At 40.2% G+C, this 23881-nt stretch overlaps 1 protein-coding gene across 4 annotated transcripts in view; it reads left to right on the top strand.

The window, feature by feature from the left end:
* The window catches only part of CEP83 (centrosomal protein 83), a 143756-nt gene that overhangs the window by 106972 nt on the left and 12903 nt on the right, over positions 1 to 23881 (top strand). For all 4 annotated transcript variants that reach the window (XR_009451280.1, XM_059683808.1, XM_059683807.1 and 1 more), the window contains 3 exons: positions 18447 to 18522; positions 18730 to 18887; positions 19320 to 19449. Coding sequence is in view for 3 of the 4 variants with exons in the window: in XM_059683808.1 (XP_059539791.1) it covers positions 18447 to 18522; positions 18730 to 18887; positions 19320 to 19449 (364 nt within the window). In the remaining variant the exon portion in view is untranslated. The remainder of the gene's footprint in view (positions 1 to 18446; positions 18523 to 18729; positions 18888 to 19319; positions 19450 to 23881) is intronic.

Here is a 23881-nt window from a genome sequence, read left to right as displayed (position 1 = left end):
TATCACTGGGAGGAATTGATCTCCAGGCCAATTGGCTGTGAGAATCAGCTGTGTCTGCAGTGGGAGAACTTCTGTGCTGGAGACACACTTCTGGGGCAAGACTTGCTTCAGTGGGGCTTTGGTGCTCACTGAGTCTGCCCCCTGAGTGTGTCCCTTATGGATCTGAGGAGTTGTAATCCGAATGGTCCCACTCTGACCACTGGGTACACTGGCTCTTGGATCTCTAAGGAGGTGCTAATTTAGCCTCTGCCTGAGGCTTCCCCGCAGGAGCTATGGAGAGATCTGCAGATTCCTCTTCTTTGTTTGGGGTTTGGAGGTGCCTAGATGAGGCCCAGCTGTGAAACAGTGCAAGCTGCTGTGGGGCTTTGGGCCATCTTTGGGATGTTCTGGGTCTCTCTGACCCAGCTGCAGTTAGGTAATTTTAGATTGCAAAGGGTCAGGTCATTCATATCTAAAAGCCTTTATGCACAGCTTTGGTGGGGCTGGGTCTCTGGGAATCAACAGTGTGGAGCAAACAGCTATGGCTGATCCTCAGTCCTTCCCTAAGAGGCCCCAAGTCTCAGTGTCCTTGCTATTCGCTGTAATCACCTCTGAGAGAAGGCCGCCCTAGAGTTCCACCCTATGCCAGACAGTCCAGTTTCTCTCCGTATGAGTCTGGGTCCCCAGAGACTTGCCCGGAACTGGAGTTCAGAGCAGTCGGGAGCTTGAGATTCCCTCCTGATTGAAAAAGACAACCGTGTCTTCAATTGCCAGCCCTTTCCGTATGCACCTCTGAACCTCTGCACTTTACTTCCGTAGCTCCTCTGAGTCTCAGTGTGCTTTTCTCTTTCCTTCTACTTGTAGAATTTCCACTTAGACAGCCTTCCTGTGGTTCTGGATTGTGTCTGTTTTGTCTTTTAGTTGTATTTTTGAGGTGGTTGTGCGAGGCAGCAATTTCTGGTGTTTACCTATGCCGCCATCTTCATCAGTCTCTTTTGTTTTTCTTCTTATAGTAGTTTATTGACTAATCTTTTTTGTTTGTTTTTCCATATAAACTTCAATATCATTGTCTAGCTCCATAAAATGGTTTGGTGGTATTTTTATTGGGATTCCTTTAAATATTTAATCTAATCTAGGGAGAACTGACATCTTCATGATGTTTAATTGTCCTAGCCAAGAGCAAATTTATTTCAGTTAGTTGAAATTTATTGTGTTCTTCCGAAGAGTTCTAAAACTTTATGTAGTTTTGACACATTTCTTTTTTATTCCCAAATACTTAATCTTCTTTGTTGCTTTTATAAATGTTTTTCCCCATTTTGTTCTCTAGCTCGTTATTGTTTGTTTATGAAGCCTATCAACACTTACATGTTGATTTTATATCTTGCTAACTTACTCAAGTCTTATCTTTGAGTTAGTTTTATTATGAATTACCTAGTATTTCTCAGGCATACTATCATATCTACAAATACAGATGACCTCTTACCAATTATTATGCCTGTAACTGATTTATCTGTTTGCACTGGGAAGCACCTCCAATACAGTATTGAATAGTCTTGAGGATAGTGGGCATCCTTGCCTTGTTCCTGATCATAGTGGAAATGTCTCTCCTGTATTTTCATTAAGAAGCCAGGTTTAGGATTAAGGAATGTCTATTTTATAATTTAAGGAGGTATCCATCAATTTTTATTTCCCTGATTTTTTTTTTAATCAGCCATGATATTTTAAATTGTCAAAGGTTTTTAGAATCTCTGGAGATAATTTTTTGTCCCTTTGCTCTCTTAATGGCTTTCCTAATCTTGAATCACCCATCATTTCTGGAATAAAGTCCTCTTGATCTTTGTTTGTGTAGGTGGTAGTGTATTCTATTTGTTAATACTGTATGTATTACTTACTCGGGGAGATCTCTTCATAAGTTATATAATTGTCTAACCACTGTACTCTATACCTGAAACTAATATAATATTGACTATCAACTGTAATTGAGGGAATAAAGCACATACACAAAATAAGAAATGACCAAGGAAAAGTAAGCACTGAAACAGTGAAATTAAAAAATAAACAACCATTTTGTGAACCTCTATGCAAGTAAATTTGAAAACATACATGAAAGAAATAATTTCTTATGAAAATACAGATTATTAAAACTAATCCCAACAGAGATAGGAAACTTAAATAGGCTGATTTCTATATAGGAAACAGATAGTTATCAACGAACTACCCCAGAAAAAAGGTACAAGCCTAGATGGTTTCACAGGAGAATTCTACCCAGACTTCAAAAACCAGATAATTCCAGTATCCCAGAGCATTGTAAATCAAGGAAACTGTCTTAATTTTTTTTTATGAGTAAGAGTAACATTGATATGTAACCTGATAAAGACATTATAAAACAAAATTACAGCACCATTTGTAGATGTATGTCTTTTCTCCCATTGAATTATTTTGGTAACTTTGTTGAACATTATTTGACTGTGTAAGTGTGTGTCTGTTTCTGAACTCTGTTCTATGTCATTGATCTGTATGTCTTTCTTGACACCAATATCATGCTGTTTTGACTTCTCTAACTTTACGGTAAGTTTGATTCATGTAGCGCAAGTCCTCTACTGCCGCAGTCTTTTGCAGCAAGGGTTCAGGAATCTGGAGAAGGGGCTGCAACATAAACAGATACACTAGACAAGAAATATAAAGTTGGAAGGTATGGGTAACCAGGCATATCACTTCCCTCTAGTGGAGTAGCTCTCTGAATTTCCAGACCCAAGGCTTTTTATTTACTACTAGTGACCTGGTGCATGAAATTCATGCACATTAAAAGGGACTTAATTAGAGGAAATATTTTAATATTGCTATTTGCCCTTTCTCTATAATAGAAGTGTCAGAGATGAAAGAAAATTAGTAAAATGTATATGAAAATCTTCCTCCTGTCAGAGTCTGGGGTGCGCTGTGGGACCCAGAGTCAAGTCCCCGCCCACCTGTGTGCACCTTGAAATTGCATGAGACCCAGACCCGGCCGCCCCACCCCTGTCAAGCCCCACAGGGTGGGGGCTCGGCCTCAGGTCCCCTGGCTCTGGCACTGGGGGTGCAGCCTCAGGTCCCCCAGCCCCGGCGTCAGGGCGAGACGACCATTTGCATATTAGCTCTTTATTATTTAGGATAATACACATTACCCTTTAGCAAAGCAAACACACATATCAAAGGTAAGGTTTGATAAACAGTAAAAGATTATCAGGTTAGGGGATTGCCCTCAGCTATTCAGCCACCATTGTCTTGACAGAACAATAGGTGCATAGCTTTTAGCCCTTGCTAAAAGCCAAAGTCCATCAGCCTTCTGAAGGACTTCTTGCATAATTATGACCAGCTGGTCTTAGCCTCCAGCACTCTACCTTATTCTTTTTTGTCAGGATTGTTTGACTCTTCCAGGTTCTTTGCCTTTCCACATAAATTTCTGTATTAACTTGTCATCTTTTCAAAAAGGCTTAAGATTTTGATTGGGATTGCATTGAATCTCTGCCTCAATTTAAGGAGAGTTGTATTCTCAACAGTATTGAATTGAACAGTCTCTCCAATTCATGATTGTGGCATATCTCTCTGTTTATTTAGGTCATTTTTAATTTCTTTCATCAGTTTTGTAGTTTTTATTGTATATGTATGTCATGTTCGTCCTGTGTTGAATTTTATTTCTAAGCATTTTAATGTGATTATAAGTGGAGTTATTTTTAAAATCTTACTTTCTAATTTTTATTGCTGGCATATAGAAATATAATTAGTTGAATTAAAAAAATTTTTTTTCTTTATTGATTAAGGTATTACATATGTGTCCTTATCCCCCCATTGCCCCCCCCTCCCCCACTGATGCCCTCACCCCCCTGTTGTCTGTGTCCATTGGTTAGGCTTATATGCATACATACAAGTTCTTTGGTTGATCTCTTCCCCTTACCCACACCCTTCCCTACCTTTCCTCTGAGGTTTGACGATCTAATTGATGCTTCCCTGTCTTTGGATCTGTTTTTGTTCATCACTTTATGTTGTTCATTATATTCCATAAATGAGATCATGTGGTATTTATCTTTCTCTGACTGGCTTATTTCACTTAGCATAATGCTCTCCCGTTCCATCCATGCTGTTGCAAATGGTAAGAATTCCTTCTTTTTTACCACAGTGTAGTATTCCATTGTGTAGATATACCAGTTTTTTTAATCCACTCATCTGCTGATGGGCACTTAGGGTGTTTCCAAATCTTAGACCTTAAATCATTACTAACATCATTACTAGGTGCTTTGTGGATTTCTTAGAGTTTTCTAAGATCATGTCATGTATATCTTGTGCTTTATTTTTTCTTTTCTTTCTTTTTTTCTTGTGCTTTCTTTAGTTTACTTCATTCTTTTATTTTTTTTTGATTTGGAAATTTAATTCAACTAATATTATTTCATTTTTATTGGTAAAAGTGTCTAGTTCTTATTCTTATCACTGCTTTAAATGTATTCTATAGATAATATGTGTTTTCATTATTATTTTTTAGAAATTCTCTCACCAGTTTGTGTTTTCTTTTCATCCAAGAGTTGTTTAAATAGAAGATGCGGTTGTTTAATAGAAGATGAAACTAATAGTTTGCTAGGGCTGTCATAGCAAAATACCACAGACTGGGTGGTTTAAACAACAGAAATTTATTTTCTTACCATTCTGGAGGCTAGAAGTCTGAGATATCAAGGTGTTGGTAGATTTGGTTTCTCCTGAGGCCTCTCTCCTTGGCTGACAGATGGTTGCCTTCTTTCTATGTCCTCACATAGCCTTTTTTCTCTGCACATGTATTCCTGGTACCTCTCCTTCTTATAAGGACACCAGTCGTAGTGGATTAGTTCCTATCCTATAACTTCATTTAACCTTAGTTACCTCTTTAAAGCCCTATCTAAATACATTCTAAATTACTGGGAGTTAAGACTTCCATTTGTGAATCTTGGGGAGAAACAATTCAGTCCATAAAGAAGGTTTTTGAATATTCAGGTGGGAGAGCTTGCCTTTTTATCTTTATTTTTTTTAATTTATACTTTTACTAGAGGCTCGGTGCACGAAATTCATGCATGGGGGGTGTCCCTCAGCCCAGCCTGTACCCTCTCCAATCTGGGACCCCTCAAGGGATGTCCGACTGCCCGTTTAAGCCCGATCCCTGAACCGGCAGTCGACATCCCTCTCACAATCTGGGACTGGTGGCTCCCAACCACTTGCCTGCCTGCCTGCCTGCCTGCCTGCCTGCCTGATTGCCCCTAACCACTTCTGCTTGCCAGCCTGATCACCCCCTACACACTCCCTGCCAGCCTGATCAATGCCTAACTGCCTCCCCTGCCGGCCCGATTGCCCCTAACTGCTTCTGCTTGCCAGGCTGATCACCCCCTAACCCAGCCGTGGGCAAACTACGGCCCGCGGGCCAGATCCGGCCCGTTTGAAATGAATAAAACTAAAAAAAAAAAAAAGACCATACCCTTTTATGTAATGATGTTTACTTTGAATTTATATTAGTCACACAAACACTCCATCCATGCTTTTGTTCTGGCCCTCCGGTCCAGTTTAAGAACCCACTGTGGCCCTCGAGTCAAAAAGTTTGCCCACCCCTGCAACCACTCCCCTGCCAGCCTGATCATCCCCGAACCACTCCCCTGCCAGCCTGGTCGATGCCTAACTGCTCCCCTGCTGGCCCGATTGCCCCAGCTGCCCTCCCCTGCTGGCCTGGTCACCCCTAACTGCCCTTCCCTGCAGGCCTGGTCTCTCCTAACTGCCCTCCCCTGCCAGCCATCTTGTGTCCACATGGGGGCGGCCATCTTATGTGTTGGAGTGATGGTCAATTTGCATATTACTCTCTTATTAGATAGGATTGCATTGTGATCAGAGAGTATGGTTTCTATTATTTCTATTTTATAAAACACAATAACATTTTCTTTGTGACATAGTTAGGACTAAGGTAAAGCAAGTGAGGGGCCCAGGGTAAAAAGTAAGGAGACATCCACTCTTTCCTGTTGACACTGCCTTTGTAGGTGCCTTAGAGTGAGACTTCTTACGTTTTGCACTTTGGGCACCTCATTGGTTTTGTCCCCAGTCTTGTATCTCCTTCATCTCAGTCCCATAATACAGACAGTTCTTGGGTTATGTCTGACTCAACGTACATCGTTTCGTGGTTACGTCACATCGCGCCGTAGGAACGGATCTCTGACGTAACCCGAGGACTTACTGTACATAATTTATTTTTGTGAATGTTATATAAGGACTAAAAAGAAAGTGCTCATTTATAAGAATATGAAGTTTGATATATACATCCAGATGATTTACCTATTAACTGATGTTTAAGTCTTCCATGTACTTCTATTTTTGTCCACTTGATTTTTCTTGTTGAAGTCTCCTAATATTATTATTATTATTATTAACTAGAGGCTCGGTGCATGAAAATTCATGTACTGGGAGAGGGGGGGTCCCTCAGCCCAGCCTGCCCCTTCTCACAGTCTGGGAGCCCTCAGGGGCGGGAGGCGACCTGGCGATCAGGGTAAGGTGATGCCCCATCACACCTCTGCTGCTGCCACTGCCGGCAGCACAAGCCTCGGCCGACCCTGGTTACCTGAGCTTCTGTTGGCCCTAGGAGGCTGGGCAGCTACCATCTGAGGCTTGCCTGTGCCTCGGGCCAGCCCTGGGTGCCTGGCGGGCTGAGGGGATTGGGGGACTCTGGAGGCAGGCGGGCCCAGCCTTGCTGCACACCTGGCAGGGCTGAGGGGCCTGGATGCCGCCATCTTGTGGCTGTGGGTGCTGCCATCTTTGAGGGCATGGCAGTAAATTAGCATAGTCCCTCCTTATTGGCTCTGGGCGCTGCCATATTTGAGGGCGGGGCAGTAAATTAGCATATTCCCTCCTTATTGGCTGTGGGTGCTGCCATCTTTGAGGGCAGGGCAGTGAATTAGCATATTCCCTCTTTATTGGCTGTAGGCGCTGCCATCTTTGCGACAGCATGAGGGTCAATTCCCTCTTTATTAGATAGGGTGTGTTTGTATCTATGATTCCTTTCATATCTTGTATTTTTTTGCTTCATAAAGGTGATTGCTTTATTATTTGGCATATAAGTAATCAGAGCAATTACATCTTTATGGTGAATTGTGGCTTTAAGTATTTAAAAGTGCTTTCTTTTTGTCATTTATTTGTGGGGGGTTTTTTTGGGTTTTTTTTGCTTGAATTCCACCTTGTCTGATATTTCTTATTGTTTCCATTTGCCAATTTGTATTCTGATTATTAGTCTTTCTGAATCACTTTGTTTTTTAAATGTGTCTTTTATGTATAGCATATAGTTGGGTCTTGCTTTGGGCCAGATTAGAGATCGTTTTATTTTAATGGGTGAGTTAAGTCCATTCACATGAAGGGAGCCCATGCTCACTACAAAGACTTCCAGTCTAGAGCATGAGCAGTCTCTTGCTGGGATTTAGAATTACTTTCCTATTTTTCCTTATAGGTCCTTTAAAGTTTGAGCATTTTCTCTCTTCCATTGTGAAGGATGCGGTTTTTTTGTGGCTTTATTTATTCTCCTTTTCTGTATTGTTTTAAAAGAGATATGGGTAAAGCAGAACTAAACATCTGTTATTTTCAGCTACCTGGAAGTCCCTTATATCTGTTTTTTAAAATGTAAAAGCTTACTGACTTTCTAATTATGTAGATTAAAGTTGAGAGATTTTTAAATCTTATGTTCATTAAGTTGTAAGTTATGTTTTGGGACAAGGTTTTTGATTCTTATTACTCGGGAAAGAATTACCTCTGGCAGAGACATATGTATTATTTACAAAGGTCAGGTTTTATGAACTATTAATTTAAATGTTAGCTTCTACAATTCTAGAATCACAAATCTGTAATGGATTTTGAGAGCCAATCTTATTCTAGCGTTTTCTTTTGGCTGGGTACATTTTTCTAACTGTGCAGGACAGATAAGTTGTTTTATCTCTTCCTGACAATCTCCAGAAAGGAGAGAAAGAGACCTTCCCCTCCCCCCACCCCCAGGAACCTCACTCTGATGTTTTATCCTATTTTGTGTTAGAATTTAAGTCTTTCTTTTGGCTTGGGCTTCTGTTGCCAGAGTGATAAAATGTTCAGCATTCTGTCATTACTTGAAGACAATAAAGAACTTGACCCTTAGGTTATTGTTTATTTGCTATATAAAACAGCTTTCATTCCTTTAGACATTCTTTAATATGAATCATTTTCTATTCCATTAGTCACTTTAATAATTTTTCTTTGATTTCTCTTTAGTTTCTTCAGATCATTTATAGTGTGTAATTGACCCCAACTTATTTTTAAAATAAGGACATAGTATCCAACATAAAATGTAGCAGAAGAAACAAAAATTCACAAAATTTGAATGACTTTTAAAAGAAATGATTTACAGTTGTGTGTTTTTCCCATGACAGCTTTGATTTTCTAATTTATAAGTAACTACATCAACCAGGTCTATTTTTATCATTCATTAAAATAAACATAACTGTAGCTTGTCTTATATAGAATCTGTGATAGAAAGATTACCTGTGGAGTAAAAGGTCTTGCTAAGAAAATGAAAGTCTAAATTATATAAAGCAAAAATATCCATTTATTTACAAACAACAAACATCCATGATAAGTAGGATTAATTCACCTTTGGCAGATGCTGTAAATTATTAATTACAGCCCTAGCCGGTTTTGCTCAGTGGATAGAGCATTGGCCCTCGAACTGAAGGGTCTCAGGTTTGATTTTGGCTCAAGGGCATGTACCTCAGTTGCAGGCTCGATCCCTGGCCCCAGTCAGGGCCTTTGCAGGAGGCAACCAATCGATGTCTCTCTCTCACATTGATCTTTCTCTTTCTCTGTCTCTCCCCCTCTCTTCCACTCTCTCTAAAAATCAGTGGAAAATATCCTTGGGTGAGGATTAACAACAAACAAACAAACAAACAAATAAATAAATAAATCTACACTGATAAAAGACAAACATGCAAATTGACTGTACCTTCGTTATGCCTTGAGCCACACCCACCAGCCAATCAGAGCAACTATATGCAAATTAACCCAACCAAGATGGCAGCTGGCAGCCGCGGAGCTGGAGCAAGTAGGAGGCTTGGTTGCCCCAATGATGGAGGAAGCCAGCTCCACTCAAACCAACAAAGTTTCAATTATAGAAGGTAAATCAACCCCAGATACCTGCTTTCAGCAGGCCCTGGCCACAGAGCTGGAGCCTTGGGTTGCCCCTGGCGATGGAGGAAGCCAAGCTTCCCTCCCACCTGCCCTGGCCAGCTCTGAGCTCCACTCCAGGCTACAAAGTTTCAATTATAGAAGGTAAGTAAATCCCAGAATTAAAAAGAAAAAAAGAAAAAAAGGAGAAGCTGGGTGCTTCTGTCGCGAGGGGGGCTTGGCCAGCCTGAAAACAGCCCTCAGCCCCCTCACCCAGACTGGCCAGGCACCCCAATGGGGACCCCCACCCTAAAGGGGGTGTTGCCAGCTTGAAAACAGCCATCAGCCCCTCACCCAGGCTGGCCAAACCTCCATGGGGAGAGGGTCCCCACTGGGCGGGGCTTGACCAGCCTGCAAACACCCATCAACCCCTCACCCAGGCTGGCCAGGCACCCCAGTGGGGACCCCCACCCTGAAGGGGCTGTGGCCAGCCTGAAAACAGCCATCAACCCCTCACCCATTCTGGCCAGGCACCCCAGCGGGACCCCCACCCTGATCCGGGACACCCTTCAGGGCAGGGGTCCTCAAACTTTTTAAACAGGGGGCCAGTTCACTGTCCCTCAGACCGTTGGAGGGCCGGACTATAGTTTAAAAAAAAAACTATGAACAAATTCCTATGCACACAGCGGCGGCAAAAACACCCAGCGCGCTGGATAAATGTTTTCGGCAGGCCGCATGTGGCCCGCGGGCCATAGTTTGAGGACCCCTGCTTCAGGGCAAACCAGCCGGCCCCCACCCGTGCACCAGGCCTCTATCCTATATAATAAAAGGGTAATATGCAAATTGACCCTAACAACAGAACCACTCGAATGACTGGTCACTATGACACACACTGACCACCAAGGGTCAGACAGTCAGTGCAGGAGCTGCCCCCTGGTGGTCAGTGCGATCCCACAGGGGGAGCTCTACTCAGCCACAATCCAGGCTGATGGCTGCCAGTCCAGTGGTGGTGGTGGGAGCCTCTCCTGCCTCCTCAGCAACGCTAAGGATGTCCGACTGCAGCTTAGACTGGCAAGTGGACATCCCCTGAGGGCTCCCGGGCTGCCAGAGGGATGTCTGACTGCCAGCTTAGGCCCAGTTCCCTGGGGAGCGGGCCTAAGCCAGAAGATGGTCATCCCCCTAGGGGTCCCAGACTACGAGAGGGCATAGGCCAGGTTGAGGGACCCCCCCTCCCCCGAGTGCACAAATTTTTGTGCACTGGGCCTCTAGTAAATAAATAAATAAATAAATAAATATTAATTAAATACCAGTTTCTTGCTTTCATTAAAGTGGTTTCTTCACCACTAATCTGAATAATAAAATTACTATTCTAACAGTAGCCTATATTTCACAAGATTGCCCCACCTTACAATGAGTTTGTAAAATTTATAAAGTTACCTGTAAATTAAAAACATGTAAAAATGACAGGATTTAAAATAAGATAATCTAGTCAATTTTTGGTTATGACAGTAACCCAGCCCCAATTAACTGAAGCAAAAAAGGGGACTTTATTGGCTGACTTAAACTGTGGAAAGGACAAGGATTATGCTGGTCTCATGGATGCCTTTATTTAGGAACTCAGATATGGTCAGATGAGAGCGGCTTCTCTCCTCAGGTCTGAGGTCTTCCTCCTCTCTTTTAACTTGTATGTCTGCTTTTCTACTACTGCTTTCTCTGTGAGGTCAAGTCAAAGATCAAAGAAATTTGATCTTTGAGATCAAAGAAAACAGAATTTTTACTTGATGAATCAAGTTAGAAACATCTAGAAAAGGATTTGGGTCTGGTTTACATACCCACTCCTGGGTTAATAATACAATAGCTACATATAGCTAGTAATACAATAGCTATTTAAATCTAATTTTAAATTAATTAAAAATTTAAGAAATTGTTTACAGTAGCCACATTTCAAATATGCAACATATTGGATGGTGCACATTATAGAACATTTTCACTATTAAAGAAAGCTCAGCCTGGCTGTGGTGGCTCATTGGTTGAGCCAGGAGGTTGCGGTTCGATTCCCAGTCAGGGCATATGCCCGGGTTTTGGGCTCCATCCCTGATTGTTCAGGAGGCAGCCAGTCAATGATTCTCCTCCTGCTTTCCTCTCTGAAATCAATAAAACTATATTTTAAAAAAGAAAGAAAGCTCAGATAGCATGGTTGGAGCATAAACTCCTTAAGAATACAGATTCTTTGTTTTTGCACTGATATATTTGCGGCACTGGGCCCAGCATTTGTAGGCACTCAGTAAACATTTGTTGAACGTTGAAATGACGCATGTCAGCTGCCTGCCACAGAAAACCTGGGCAGTAATGATCACAATTGGCTCTCCTGTACTGTGCAGAGAGCTTGGAAGAGCTCCATCTCACTGTTATTCCAACTGTTTCCATTTATAACTTTCCCACAGCTGTATTCGCTGTTGTTCCTTGGCTGTCCAGCCTACCTATATTTCTACTTCCATTCTCTCCATAACTGCTTTTGAAATATAAAGTACTTGATCACATACGTTCTCATTCCCCAACTTACTCATCCTTCACCTTTTGACTGCTCCCACCACCAACTCATTAAAGCTCTCCTCTTAACAATGTTTGCTATAACCTCTGAGATCCCTGTTCCATTCCAATAAATTTTTTACAACCTCCACGTTTTTATAAACACCCCTTACTGAAACCTGACTTTGTCCTGATGACATATTACCTGGCAACCTTTTTTTTTTTTTTTAATCCTCACCGGCGGATATGCTTTCATTAATTTCTAGACTGAGGGAGAGAGAGAGAGAGAGAGAGAGAGAGAGAGAGAGAGAGAGAGAGAGAGAGAGAGATCGTTTGCCTCCTGAACGTACCCTGACAGAATGAACACAAAACCTAAGTATGTGCCCTGAGTAGGAATCAAACCCACAAACTTTTGGTGAACAGATCAATACTCCAACCAACTGAGCCACCTGCCAGGGCCTCCTTACTCTCTCTTGCAACTAGGGACCAAAAAAGGGAATCAGTATTTCCGAACCCCACTGTTGTTTTTAGACCAGTGACTAACTTTGGTTAAAATGTTTTTTTCTGTGATAGTTGTTGCATCCATCTTACTCTATCTTTCTGTCCATTTACGGACCTACAGGATATTCCCCAGCAGTCACTGAGGACCGTGGCTTCTGGCTCAGCTTTTTTCTATTTTCTATCCTTTGCTTTTATTCTTAGTGAGTACATCTGTATTGTTGACACATCCAACACCTTTGCTTATAGTCTATTTTATGTTCACTCTGGAATTCTGTTTTTTACCTTTTTCTTCTTCTTCCTCTTCTTAAAGGATACCTTTCAGCATTTCATATAATACTGGTTTGGTGGTGATGAACTCCTTTAGCTTTTCCTTATCTGTGAAGCTCTTTATCTGACCTTCAGTTCTGAATGATAGCTTTGCTGGATAAAGTAATCTTGGTTGTAGGTTCTTGGTATTCATCACTTTGAATATTTCTTGCCATTCCCTTCTGGCCTGCAAAGTTTCTGTTGAGAAATCAGCTGATAGTCGTATGGGTATTCCCTTGTAGGTAACTGAGTTTCTTTCTCTTGCTGCTCTTAAGAGTCTCTTTTTGTCTTTTGCTCTTGGCATTTTAATTATGATGTGTCTTGGTGTGGTCCTCTTTGGATTCTTTTTGTTTGGGGTTCTCCGTGCTTCCTGGACTTGTAAGTCTATTTCTTTCACCAGGTAGGGGAAGTTTTCTGTCATTATTTCTTCAAATAGGTTTTCAATATCTTGCTCTCTCTCATCTTCTGGCACCCCTATAATTCTGATGTTGGTACACTTGAAGCTGTCCCAGAGGCTCCTTACACTATCTTTGTATTTTTGGATTCTTTTTTCATTTTGCTTTTCCGGTTGGGTGTTTTTAGCTTCTTCGCATTTCAAATCTTTGCCTTGATTCTTGCGGTCCTCTGGTCTGCTGTTGGGAGTCTGTATAATATTCGTTATTTCAGTCCGTGTATGTTTAATTTCTTGTTGGTTCTTTATCATAACATCGAGGGTCTCATTAGATTTGTTGAGGATCTCATTAAGTTTATCAGTGGCTTCTAGACAGTTCTTGAGAGACCTTAAAAGTGTGGTTCTGAACTGAATATCCTCCATTGACAGTTTTGTCCTATTTCTTTGTCTCCGCATTTTTTATGCTTTCTTGGTGCACCCCCTAGTGGTCTTTGTGTGCAGTCCTCCTGTAGTTAAGCCTTGATTGTTGTAGTTAATACTAGGGGGATTTGACCTCCAGGCCAGCTGGCTGTGAGAATCAGCTGTGTCTGCAGTGGGAAAACTTCTGTCCTCTAGGGAGGTGCTAATCTAGCCTTTGCCTGAGGCTATCTGGCAAATGGCTCTGCGCAGGGCTTGGGCGGGGCAGGTGGGTCGCTCGGGCTCGGGATCAACAGGGTGGGCCGGAGAGAGCAGTTATGGCGGCTCTCAGTTCCATCCCTAGGGGCTCTGCCTCACAGAGTCCCAGCAACCGCTGCAAACCTCGGAGAGAAAGCTGCCTTCGAGTTCTGACTGAAGCCAGACAGTCCTGCTTCTCCCGTTTGAGTCTGGGTCCCTAGAGACTCGCCCGGATCTGGAGCTCAGAATCTGAGACTCCCTCCCGATTGAAAGCACCATCCCCGCCCTCCGCCGCCAGCCCGCTCTGCACGCACTCCGTACCTGAGTATTTCACTTCAGTACTGCGCCTCCTCTGAGTCTGGGTATGATATTCTCTTTCCTCCTAGTTGTAGAATTTCCACTCAGCCAGCCTTCCTGTGGTTCTGGATGATGTCCGTTCCGTCTTTTAGGTGTGTTTTGATTTGGTTGTTCAAGGCAGCAATCTCCAGGGTTAACCTATGCCGCCATCTTGGTTCTCCTCCGGAATTCTGTTTTTTTAAATCCTCACCCAAGGATATTTTTTCCATTGATCTTTAGAGAGAAAGTGGAAGGGAGGGAGGAAGGCTGAGAGAGAGAAACATCTGTGAGAGAGACACATCGACTGGTTGTCTCTCGCCTGTTCCCTGACGGGCTGGGATCAAACCTGCAACTGAGGTACCTGCCCATGATGGGAAGCAAATCCTTAGGTCCGTGGGCTGACACTCTAACCACTGAGCAACCAGCCAGGTTGAATTCTCTATCTTTATTCTACCTTAATAGCCCTACACTTAGCCATCATACCTTGTCATCCCTTAGAATTGATCACTTTAAAAACAACTTGTTTTCTATTATTTACTCTATTCTCACTGAAGAAATTGAAACTGGTAGTTCTTGTACATTTGTGTTTTGTTTTGTTTTTTCCTTCTTCCAGTCTGTTAACCTGGCTACCTTGCCTCTCAGTGGAAACTCTTTGTCCACTGTTCCACTGTGCTCTCATTTGTACCTGAGCAAAGATGTCTGGATATGAATTCTTTCAGCTTCTCACTATTTGAGAACTTCTGTATCTTCATCATTCTCTCTTCCCTTTCTGTTTTTGTGAAGATATCCTTTCTCCCTTTGCTTCCAAAATATATAGTGTTCTATCCCACCCTCTTCATTTGCTCTGTAGTCTTGCTTCATTAGTTGTCCTCTTGTTTGCTTAAATCATTAATTTCTCTACTTCAGACTGTTATTTTGTCTTCAGGATCCATTTCAAATTGTATTTTTCTTATGTAGTCTTTACTGATCTAATGAGAATTAAGTGTACTTTCTTCTGTACTTTGTACTTCTGTTATAAAAATTAGTATTTTGTTGTTGTTGTTAATCCTTACCCAAGGATATTTTTCCATTGATTTTTAGAGAGAGTGGAAGGGAGAGCGAGAGACAGAGAGAAATACTGATGTGAGAAACACAAATCGATCGGTTGCCTCCTGCACATGCCTCGACCAGGGCCGGGAATTGAGCAATCAAGGTATGTGCCCTTGACCGGAATCGAACCCTGGACTCTTCAGTCTGCAGGCTGATGCTCCATCCACTGAGCCAAACCAGCTAGGGCTAAAGATTATTTTATTTTGACTAATTGTAACACACTTTGAATATTCAAACCTTCTAATCAAGAAATACTGTATTTTAGCCATAGCCGGTTTGGCTTAGTGGAGAGTGTCAGCCTGCAAGTTGAAGGGTCCCAGGTTCAATTCTGGTCAAGGGCACATGCCCTGGTTGTGGGCTCGATCCCCAGTAGGGGGTGTGCAGGAGGCAGCCAATCAATGATTCTCTTCATCATTGATGTTTCTATCTCTCTCTCTCCCTTCCTCTCTGAAATCAATAAAAATATATTTAAAAAGGAAATACTGTACTTTATTCCTAAATCTGTAGCATTGTGAAATAATATGTTTTGAACTCTTTCATTATTGTGATTTTTAGATCATTGAACATATTTCTAAACCCTGATTATTCCTATTTAAGTTACTTTTTGTTAAATTCCATTAACCTTTAGAATTCTAACTGTAATGATGTTAAGTTAAATCATGGACTAATTTTCTCCTGTAACATCTTAATAACAAGTGCTGGCGAGGATGTGGAGAAAAGGGAACTAGTGCCCTGCTGGTGGAATGCAGATTGGTGTAGCCACTATGGAGCAGTGTGGAATTTACTCAAAAAATTAAAAATGGAGCTACTGTTTGACCCAGTGATCCCACTTCTAGGAATTTATCTTAAGAAGTCTGAAACACTCATCAGAAAGAATATTTGCACCCCTATGTTCATAGCAGCGTTATTTACAATAGCTAAGATCTGGAAACAACCCAAGTGCCCACTAGTAGATGAGTAGATAAAACAGCTGTGGCACATTACACCATGGAATACTATGCAACTGTAAAAAAGAAGGATCTCTTACTCTTTGAGATAGCATGTAGGGACCTGGAGAGTATTATGCTGAGTGAAACAAGCTAGTCAGAGAAAGACAAATATCACATGATCTCACTTATAAGTGGAATCTAATGAATATAATAAACTGGTGAACAAAATAGGTCCAGAGACATGGAGGCATGAAACAGACTGACATATCTCAGAGGGGAGCTGAGAGGGGGATGGAGTTAGGGGAGGAGATGGGAAAAGATTAACCAAAGAACTCATATACATATATGCATAACTAATGGACACAGACAATAGTGTGGTGAAGGCCTGGGGTTGGGCAGGAGCTGGGAGGAGGGAGATGAAGGGGAGGGAAAATTGGGGGATATCTGTAATACTATCAACAATAAAAATTTAGAAATCTCTTATCAGTTGTAGATTATAACCCATCACTGCTTCAGCAAAGCCAACTGAAGAAAACTGTGTGTTGTTTCTTATATTCTACCATAGTGATGATGTTCTTATTCCTTTTGTGTCTTAATAGTCAGGTGCTCTTTGGCATTGGTTTCTTTGGCTTCAATTTTTGAATGTAGGCTTTAGTTGTTTCTCTTAATATCTACATAACTTATTTAGAAAGCATTTAGGCTATGAATGGTTCCTGTAACTGGGTCTTGTTTCTATTGATTTATCAAGTATATCCAAAATCTCTACCAGAGCTAAAATAATTTGGGGCCTAACTTTTCTAACTTTGGACCTGGGCTAGGACCCACAGTTTTTTCGCCTTTATTTTCATCTTCAAGGTTTTGTAGAAAGAAACCTCCATTAACTTGTAATCTAACTACAAAGTTAGTAACGTTCATAAACTTTTAAGGGGAGAAATGCATAGAAAGTTTGAGAGAGTAATAATTTAGCTAATATTACCAGATAGCGTGACTAATACTGTCAAAGGAGCAAAGCAAGAGAAAGACTGGCCCTATTCCTTTAGATCAAGCATGTCAGACTCATGGCAGGTGGGCCCACATGTTTGATATCCTTGCTTTAGATCCATTGTTTCCATCATTTGTATGTAAATACCTCAGGAAGCAGTGGGTCTAGTGGCTTCTTCCATGTCATATTGTCCAGTCATTTTACACATTTAAACTTCTAATCCAGGATTTAGGTTGATTCATTCAATCCATCAGCAAACGTTTATTGAATTTTTATTAGTGTTTAAAGCACAGCCGTGGGCCTTTGAGAATGTTGTCTTTCCAATCAGCAGTTCTAATTGGATTGATAAATATTGATAATGCCAAACTAAAAATAAGTACCAAATGAATTATATTTGAGATAAGTGTTTGAAGGGTTTTAAAAATGGAGAGGTTGAGCCCTAACCCGTTTGGCTCAGTGGATAGAGCGTCGGCCTGCGGACTGAAAGGTCCCAGGTTCGATTCCGGTCAAGGGCATATACCTAGGTTGCGTGCACATCCCCAGTAGGGGGTGTGCAGGAGGCAGCTGGTCGATGTTTCTAACTCTCTATCCCTCTCCCTTCCTCTCTGTAAAAAAATCAATAAAATATATTTAAATTAAAAAAAAAAAAAAAAGGGAGAGGTTGAGGGCCTATCCTTCAAGCCTAATTAGCATAAAGTCTTTCTCAGGAGGTTAGTCATTTGGTCACCAGCGATGTTCTGAGAACATACTCCTTTTGAAGAGGATACAAATTGTGTGTTTATTCATCTCAGGGATGAAAACTCAATATATTTAATAGAATACAGCATGTTGTCCTGTACTAGACAGTTTTCTTTTAAATCAGTAAAATTGCCACATAATGAAGTGGGAGAGGGGGACGCTAACTTGGATGTTGGAAGACCTCGGTCCTTTGACTTGGTAGCTATGTGATTTGGCCTAACTTGGTTAAACTTCAATCTTTTTATCTGTAAAATTGGAATAATACAGATGACTCTGCTTATGTGCATAGATTTATTGTGAGAAATTACTATTAAAATTGGCCAACCTTAATTAATGCCTGTTATATTATGACATGGTGGTCATTAGGGTACATTTTGGAGCTCCCTAACCTAGGAGAGTGAAAGTGCAAGTAGCAGTGCAGCTGAAGGCATTTTGTAAATTGTCAGTTACTATCTGGTTGTAAAGTGGCTTCTCCAAAACTGGACTGCTTTCTGGTGGCTTACAACACATTGTACACTTGCCCACCAAAGACAGCTCAGGCTGTTTCCTGTGTTCATTAAAATCTGCCCATCAGATTTTAATTTTCAGATAGTTTTCTTTTCTTTCTAGACAGACCTGATTTCTCCTCTTCTCTGTGCCAATAGTTTATAAATTTTTTCATAACAAAAGCAGAAATTTATGTTAAATTTTATTTATATGTGAACACAACTTGACTGCCTGAAGTCAAAATCTTTATCATTTATCTACCAGATTTCACAATGTCTACTGTTAATAAAGGCACTCAGTAAAATGATTACCTAATTCAGTGAAATATATGAACTGTGGATCCTTAATAATGTCTTTCATTGGGTTTGATTTTTAGGTTAAAACTTCAACAACAAATTGTGAATATTGAAAATGCAGAGAAAGAGAAAAATGAAAATTCTGACCTGAAACAGGTATGCTATTTAGCAAACATTTTGCTTTATTTTTTTAAAGGGCTTTTTAAAATCTATGTCTTGAAGCTTATTTCATTTCAGGGTGTCCTCAAGGGCACATTAGCTGTGTGGGGTATTTGTGAGGGAAGATGTTTAGTATCCTCTGCCGCCCTTATACTCTACTAAATTTGTTTAGTGGCCTTAACATTTATCTTCTTTTCTTTTAAGCAAATCAGTAGTTTGCAGATCCAAGTGACCTCACTTACACAGTCAGAGAATGAACTGCTGAATTCAAACCAAATACTGAAGGAAATGGTGGAGAGGTTAAAACAGGAGTGCCGAAATTTAAGAAGCCAAGCTGAAAAAGCACAACTAGAAGTTGAAAAGTAGAGTTTGCTTTTTTTCGTTATGTACAACTATTTCTTTTTTCCCCCTGCTATATTATATATAGTTATTTCAATGATAATTCCACATTGAATGTGTTTTGGGAACTAGTTACAAACACCCTTTGACAATATACAGTGGTCTCTAGAGAATGAACTTTATAGACTTTTGAATTCTTTTAATAATAATAATAATAATAATAATAATAATACATTTATGGAAGAAGGCCCTTTAAATTTCTCTCTGGCCATACTATTCTGAAAACCCTCAAAGAAAAACATCTTTATTCATTGAGTAAAACAATATATTTTTACTTCAAATATCTAAATTAGTCTTCTGAATGCCACATAGGTATTAAGTTTGATTTTACTTGGGATGATATCTGTTTAATCCTGAGAGTTAATGTCCATGTTTTGCCTACATTCTTCTGATAGGACATTGGAAGAGAAACAGATCCAGTGGCTGGAAGAAAAGCAAAAGCTTCATGAACGTATCACAGACCGAGAAGAAAAGTATAATCAAGCTAAAGAGAAACTGCAGCGAGCTGCAATTGCCCAGAAAAAGGCAAGTGATTCTTATTAGATTGATTTCTACAGAGTAAAACATAATTAAGTATTTTAGGAGAATAAGATGTACAATGAAAACTGAGATTTTACTGGTTTAGTACTTAAATATGACATTTTGCTTTCAACCTTGCAGAGATAAATTGGGAAAATCCAAACTGCTCAACAGATTTATTTCTAAATTTTGTGTACAGGTCAGTTTTTCAGAGCCAACATGCATTTTTTCACAGACTGTTTTTCAGTGATCAAGTTTCTAAAACAGCCCACACGAGTCTTATTTAACTCATTCTGCCTGTTTCAGCTTAACTAATACTTGTAACATTGCTTTTGTGGTTAAAATGCTTTTTTGTTTCCAACTCAGGAATATAGGAGCAAGTACCTCCTTGCCCTACAGGAGGAATTAGAACACCTCCGCCTCCCCCCCCCCCCCCCCCCCCCAGCTTCTGAGACAGCCATGATAGTTCCGACAGCCACCCTCTTTTTAAGTTTCCCTTTTGCAGGCCTATTTTCCCCAGAACCTAATAATTTATTTTCTTATAAATAGTCCAGGGCATCCTGGAAATGATGTAGTGAGATGATTCACCTAAGACAGTGATTTCAACTTTTTTTCTACTTCAACAAACCCAAGGAGTATAGCATGATCCCTTTAGTAACCATGACTCACTGTGGCAGTGATTTAGCAGTTATTTCAACAAATGTGGTGCATGTGTGTTGGGGTTGGGGTTGATTTAATATGTTTCCATTTGATAAGTTCCCTTAGTCATGGCATTTGCTTTGGGAGGTAAGAAGGTCTGAGATGAGAGCAAGGTGCTTATAGGCATAGCTACACCAGTGTCAATATCTGAAAGGTTAGCTGTTCACATTTGCATAAGATAACTATAAATTATTTACATATTTTGATTGGGAAACTGGAGGACACAGTTCCTAGTCACCTATTTATGTATTAGCTATAACTGCCAAATGCCTTCTGATAGTTATAACATGAGAAGTCTAAAAGTTATTACTTCCCTATGTTTGTGGATTCTGAATATTGCTTTTTTCTTCCATAATGCTGAAAGTAGTGTGATATTGAGATTAGAAAACAGTACTTACAAATGGGAATTCTTTATACTCAAATATAAAGACTTGTGTTGTTGTTTTTCCCTTTGTATATCACTTTTTTTTTCTTTCAGGCCATGGAAGTATTGTGTATCCTATGGGTTTCAGTGTAGTTTATTATGGCTTGGGATGATCTTAGAAAGTATTTATGCATTCTTGTACTGTTTGAAGCCTCTGAAGCCAGATGTTAGCTGGAAATCACTAGAAATTATAAGAGCTGATTTGATCTTTCACAGAGGTTTTAGAGAAAAGTATCTTAGAGATCAGATTCTAATTGTTGAGATTAGTTTGGGTTGACTTCTTTTGGAGCAAAAGTGACATCCAGTGGTGAGAGAGATTATCAACTAATCTCAGGTATACCAGAAAGGAGGTTTTATTTAAGAAGCCTGCAAAATAACCCTTTCGTTAATATTATGACCTTGTATGAATTATTTTTCTACTGTAATGCCTATCAAGTAATGGGTGTGAACATAATAAATATCCATTTCACTTTTCAAAATGTGTGGATTATGGTTTGAAGTCATAGAAATTATTAAGCTCAACTGAGTGAATAATTATGACCCAGAATTGTTCCATCACATGGGACACTGCCCTAAATACTGACAACTTTTAAGTAGATACAATTTTAGGGCTGGGAGGACTTTAGCACTCAGAGATAGTCTTTACAGGTTAGGAACCTGAAGTTGTAGGTAGCCAAGATCATTAGACTACTAGAATCATTGCCATGATTAAAGCCTACATCTTCCTATTCTCAAGCCTGTGCTCTTTTTGCACCATTACTCTTTTAATTTCCCACTTTCTTTTATTCCAGATGCTTTGTTTTTCTCTTCTTGGTAGTCATAGTACACATAACAATTATTTTCTATGGCAGAATAATCACTAGAAAAATAATTTAACTCAAACCCTATACTGCTTCTATATGAAAATTTTGGCTGTAAGATTAAATAATGATTCATAAGAGTGCAACAGATGTTTGGATCCTTTAAATGACACAAATCATAAGTTTCTTATGCATTAAGACAAAACAAGTCACAAAATATTAACTCCAGGGCAGAAATCATAATCCTTTAGAGTTACTTTCCTGTGAGAGGTTCTTCTAGCTGGGGAACAGCAGCTTTATTTTCCCCCAGGCTGGATAAGATGGCTCACTGTTTATTTGTGATTCCAACCTCCTAAGCACAAAGCTTGTGTCATTTCTGGTAAGTGTTTCTGGTAGAGTCTTTGGTAATAATATTTGCTGTGATTTTTTTGGAAAAGCTTGACCAAGCACCTTGAATTGGGAGGCTCTTCTTTATCGCTTCTCCACACATTGTTAAAGTGCGACTATACAGAGAGATCTCTTGGTATGAACACAATGAGTTGTGCTTTTCCTTTTGAAGCAGCACTTGAAGTGACAACTCGTCATTTTTATTCTAAGGTATATCTCTCTGAAATAAGTCTTGGTTAGATACTGTTATGACTGGCTTATAAAAAAATGCACCATAGGCTCGAAGTTATAAAATATCTGTTGACTGTGTTGTGCAGCCTAGAGTTATGCCGAGGGGGAAATAAATGCCAGGATTGACTCCTGCTCTGATGATCATATAACCTAATTGGAGAAATAAGGTAACATGCGGTACCTAAAGAATATTATCACTCCCTGGTGATCTGTGTGCACACGAAAGTTTCAGAACTAGTGTGCCAGAGAGAGGAAATCTTGAAGACAGGGAGGCCAGTTAGGAAGCTATTATACTACACTTGAAATGAAGTAAGATGTTTGGAATTTGGGCTTGGGGTATAGGAATGAAAATGAAGGGTGACTTCCAGAAGTATCCTGAAGGAATTAAAATAGCATGGTATTGGCATAAGGATAAACAAATTGACAAACAGAACAGAAGAGAGACCAGAAATGGACCCACAAGAATGTGAACGCCTGGTTTACCACAAAGTATCACTGCATTTCAATAGGAAAGGATGGTGCTTTTTTAAAAGTGTGGTGAATCAGTTGGTTATTATTAACCAACCATGTTAGATTAAAAATGAATCTCAGACACAAATGTAAAAAGTTAAAAAAAATTAAGCTGCTAAAAGAAAACAGGGAGAGGATCTTAAGATCTTGGTAGAAGTAAAGATTTCTTAAACAGGACATAAAAAGCACTAACCATAAAAGAAATGGTTGATAATTTGGACTTTATTAAAATTAATAACTTTTAAAAAACACAAAATGACACCCTTAAGAGAAAGAAAATATTATCACAGACTAGGAGAATGTCAGTCTGTAGTGTATATAGGGTGGGCAAAAGGAGGTTTACAGTTGTCCGTATGGAAAATAATAGAATAATAAATAATAATACAAGAATAGACTGTTTCACATACAACTGTAAACCTCCTTTTTTGCCCCACGCTGTATATCTGACAATGGATTCATATTCTGAATATATAAAGAACTCCAGCAAGTCCAATAAACAGATTATGCAAAAAAAATTTTTTTAAACAGGCAAAAGACTGAGAGAGGCACTTCACAAAAAAGTGGTATCCAGATGGCCAATATGCATAATCACCCTGATTAGATGTCAGGAAAATGCAACCGAAACTACATTGACATACTCTCCTACTCCACCAAAAGAGCTAAAATATAAAAGACTGACCACACCAAGTGCTGACAAGGATGTAGAGCAGTGGGAACTCTCATGTATTGCTGGTGGGCTTGTAATTAGTAGAACCACTTAAGATAACTGGCAGTATTTACTAAAGCTTAAACATGTATACCCCATGACTCACTCCTGGGTGCCGGGGTCCAACCCCAGCAGGTCCAGGGGTTCCCAAAGGCGTAGACGGAGTCGGCGAAGAAGGAATGACACGGAGACAGTGTTCAGTTGATCAGCAGCCTAGCCAGGATCTCCAGCCAAGTTCTGGTCTCGATCTCCAGACAGGTTCTGCTGTCTATTGTCTTGTTACATCCGTATTTATCCCAGTTGATTTTAATCCTGTCAATTTCTATTACAAAGGTTAGGGCGTTTCTTATCTCCATTCCAGGGAGTAAAGATTATGTAGCTTAAGCATGATTGTTTGTAGTGATTAACTACCCGCCTGGCACTTAGTTAAGGAGTTTCATCCCCTCCCTGACTTCAGGGAAAAATTCCTACCTGGGGAAACAACCTTTCTAGGAGAGGCATCCCCTCCCTGACTTCAGGGAAAAATTCCTACCTGGGGAAACAACCTTTCTCGGAGAGGTGACCTTGGTTAAAACACACAGCGCTAAGGGGAGCAAACATATTAAGAACAGTATGCTATATACGCCAGGTCCCTTGAAACATATGCTGTGCAGATGTTTCTTTCCTGCAGCGACTGTGTCA

Source organism: Myotis daubentonii, chromosome 2, assembly GCF_963259705.1.
Source record: "Myotis daubentonii chromosome 2, mMyoDau2.1, whole genome shotgun sequence".
In the NCBI taxonomy this organism is placed as follows: Eukaryota; Metazoa; Chordata; class Mammalia; order Chiroptera; family Vespertilionidae; genus Myotis; species Myotis daubentonii.
Note: the sequence above shows the minus strand (reverse complement) of the source record. Positions and strands in the feature narration are given on the sequence as shown.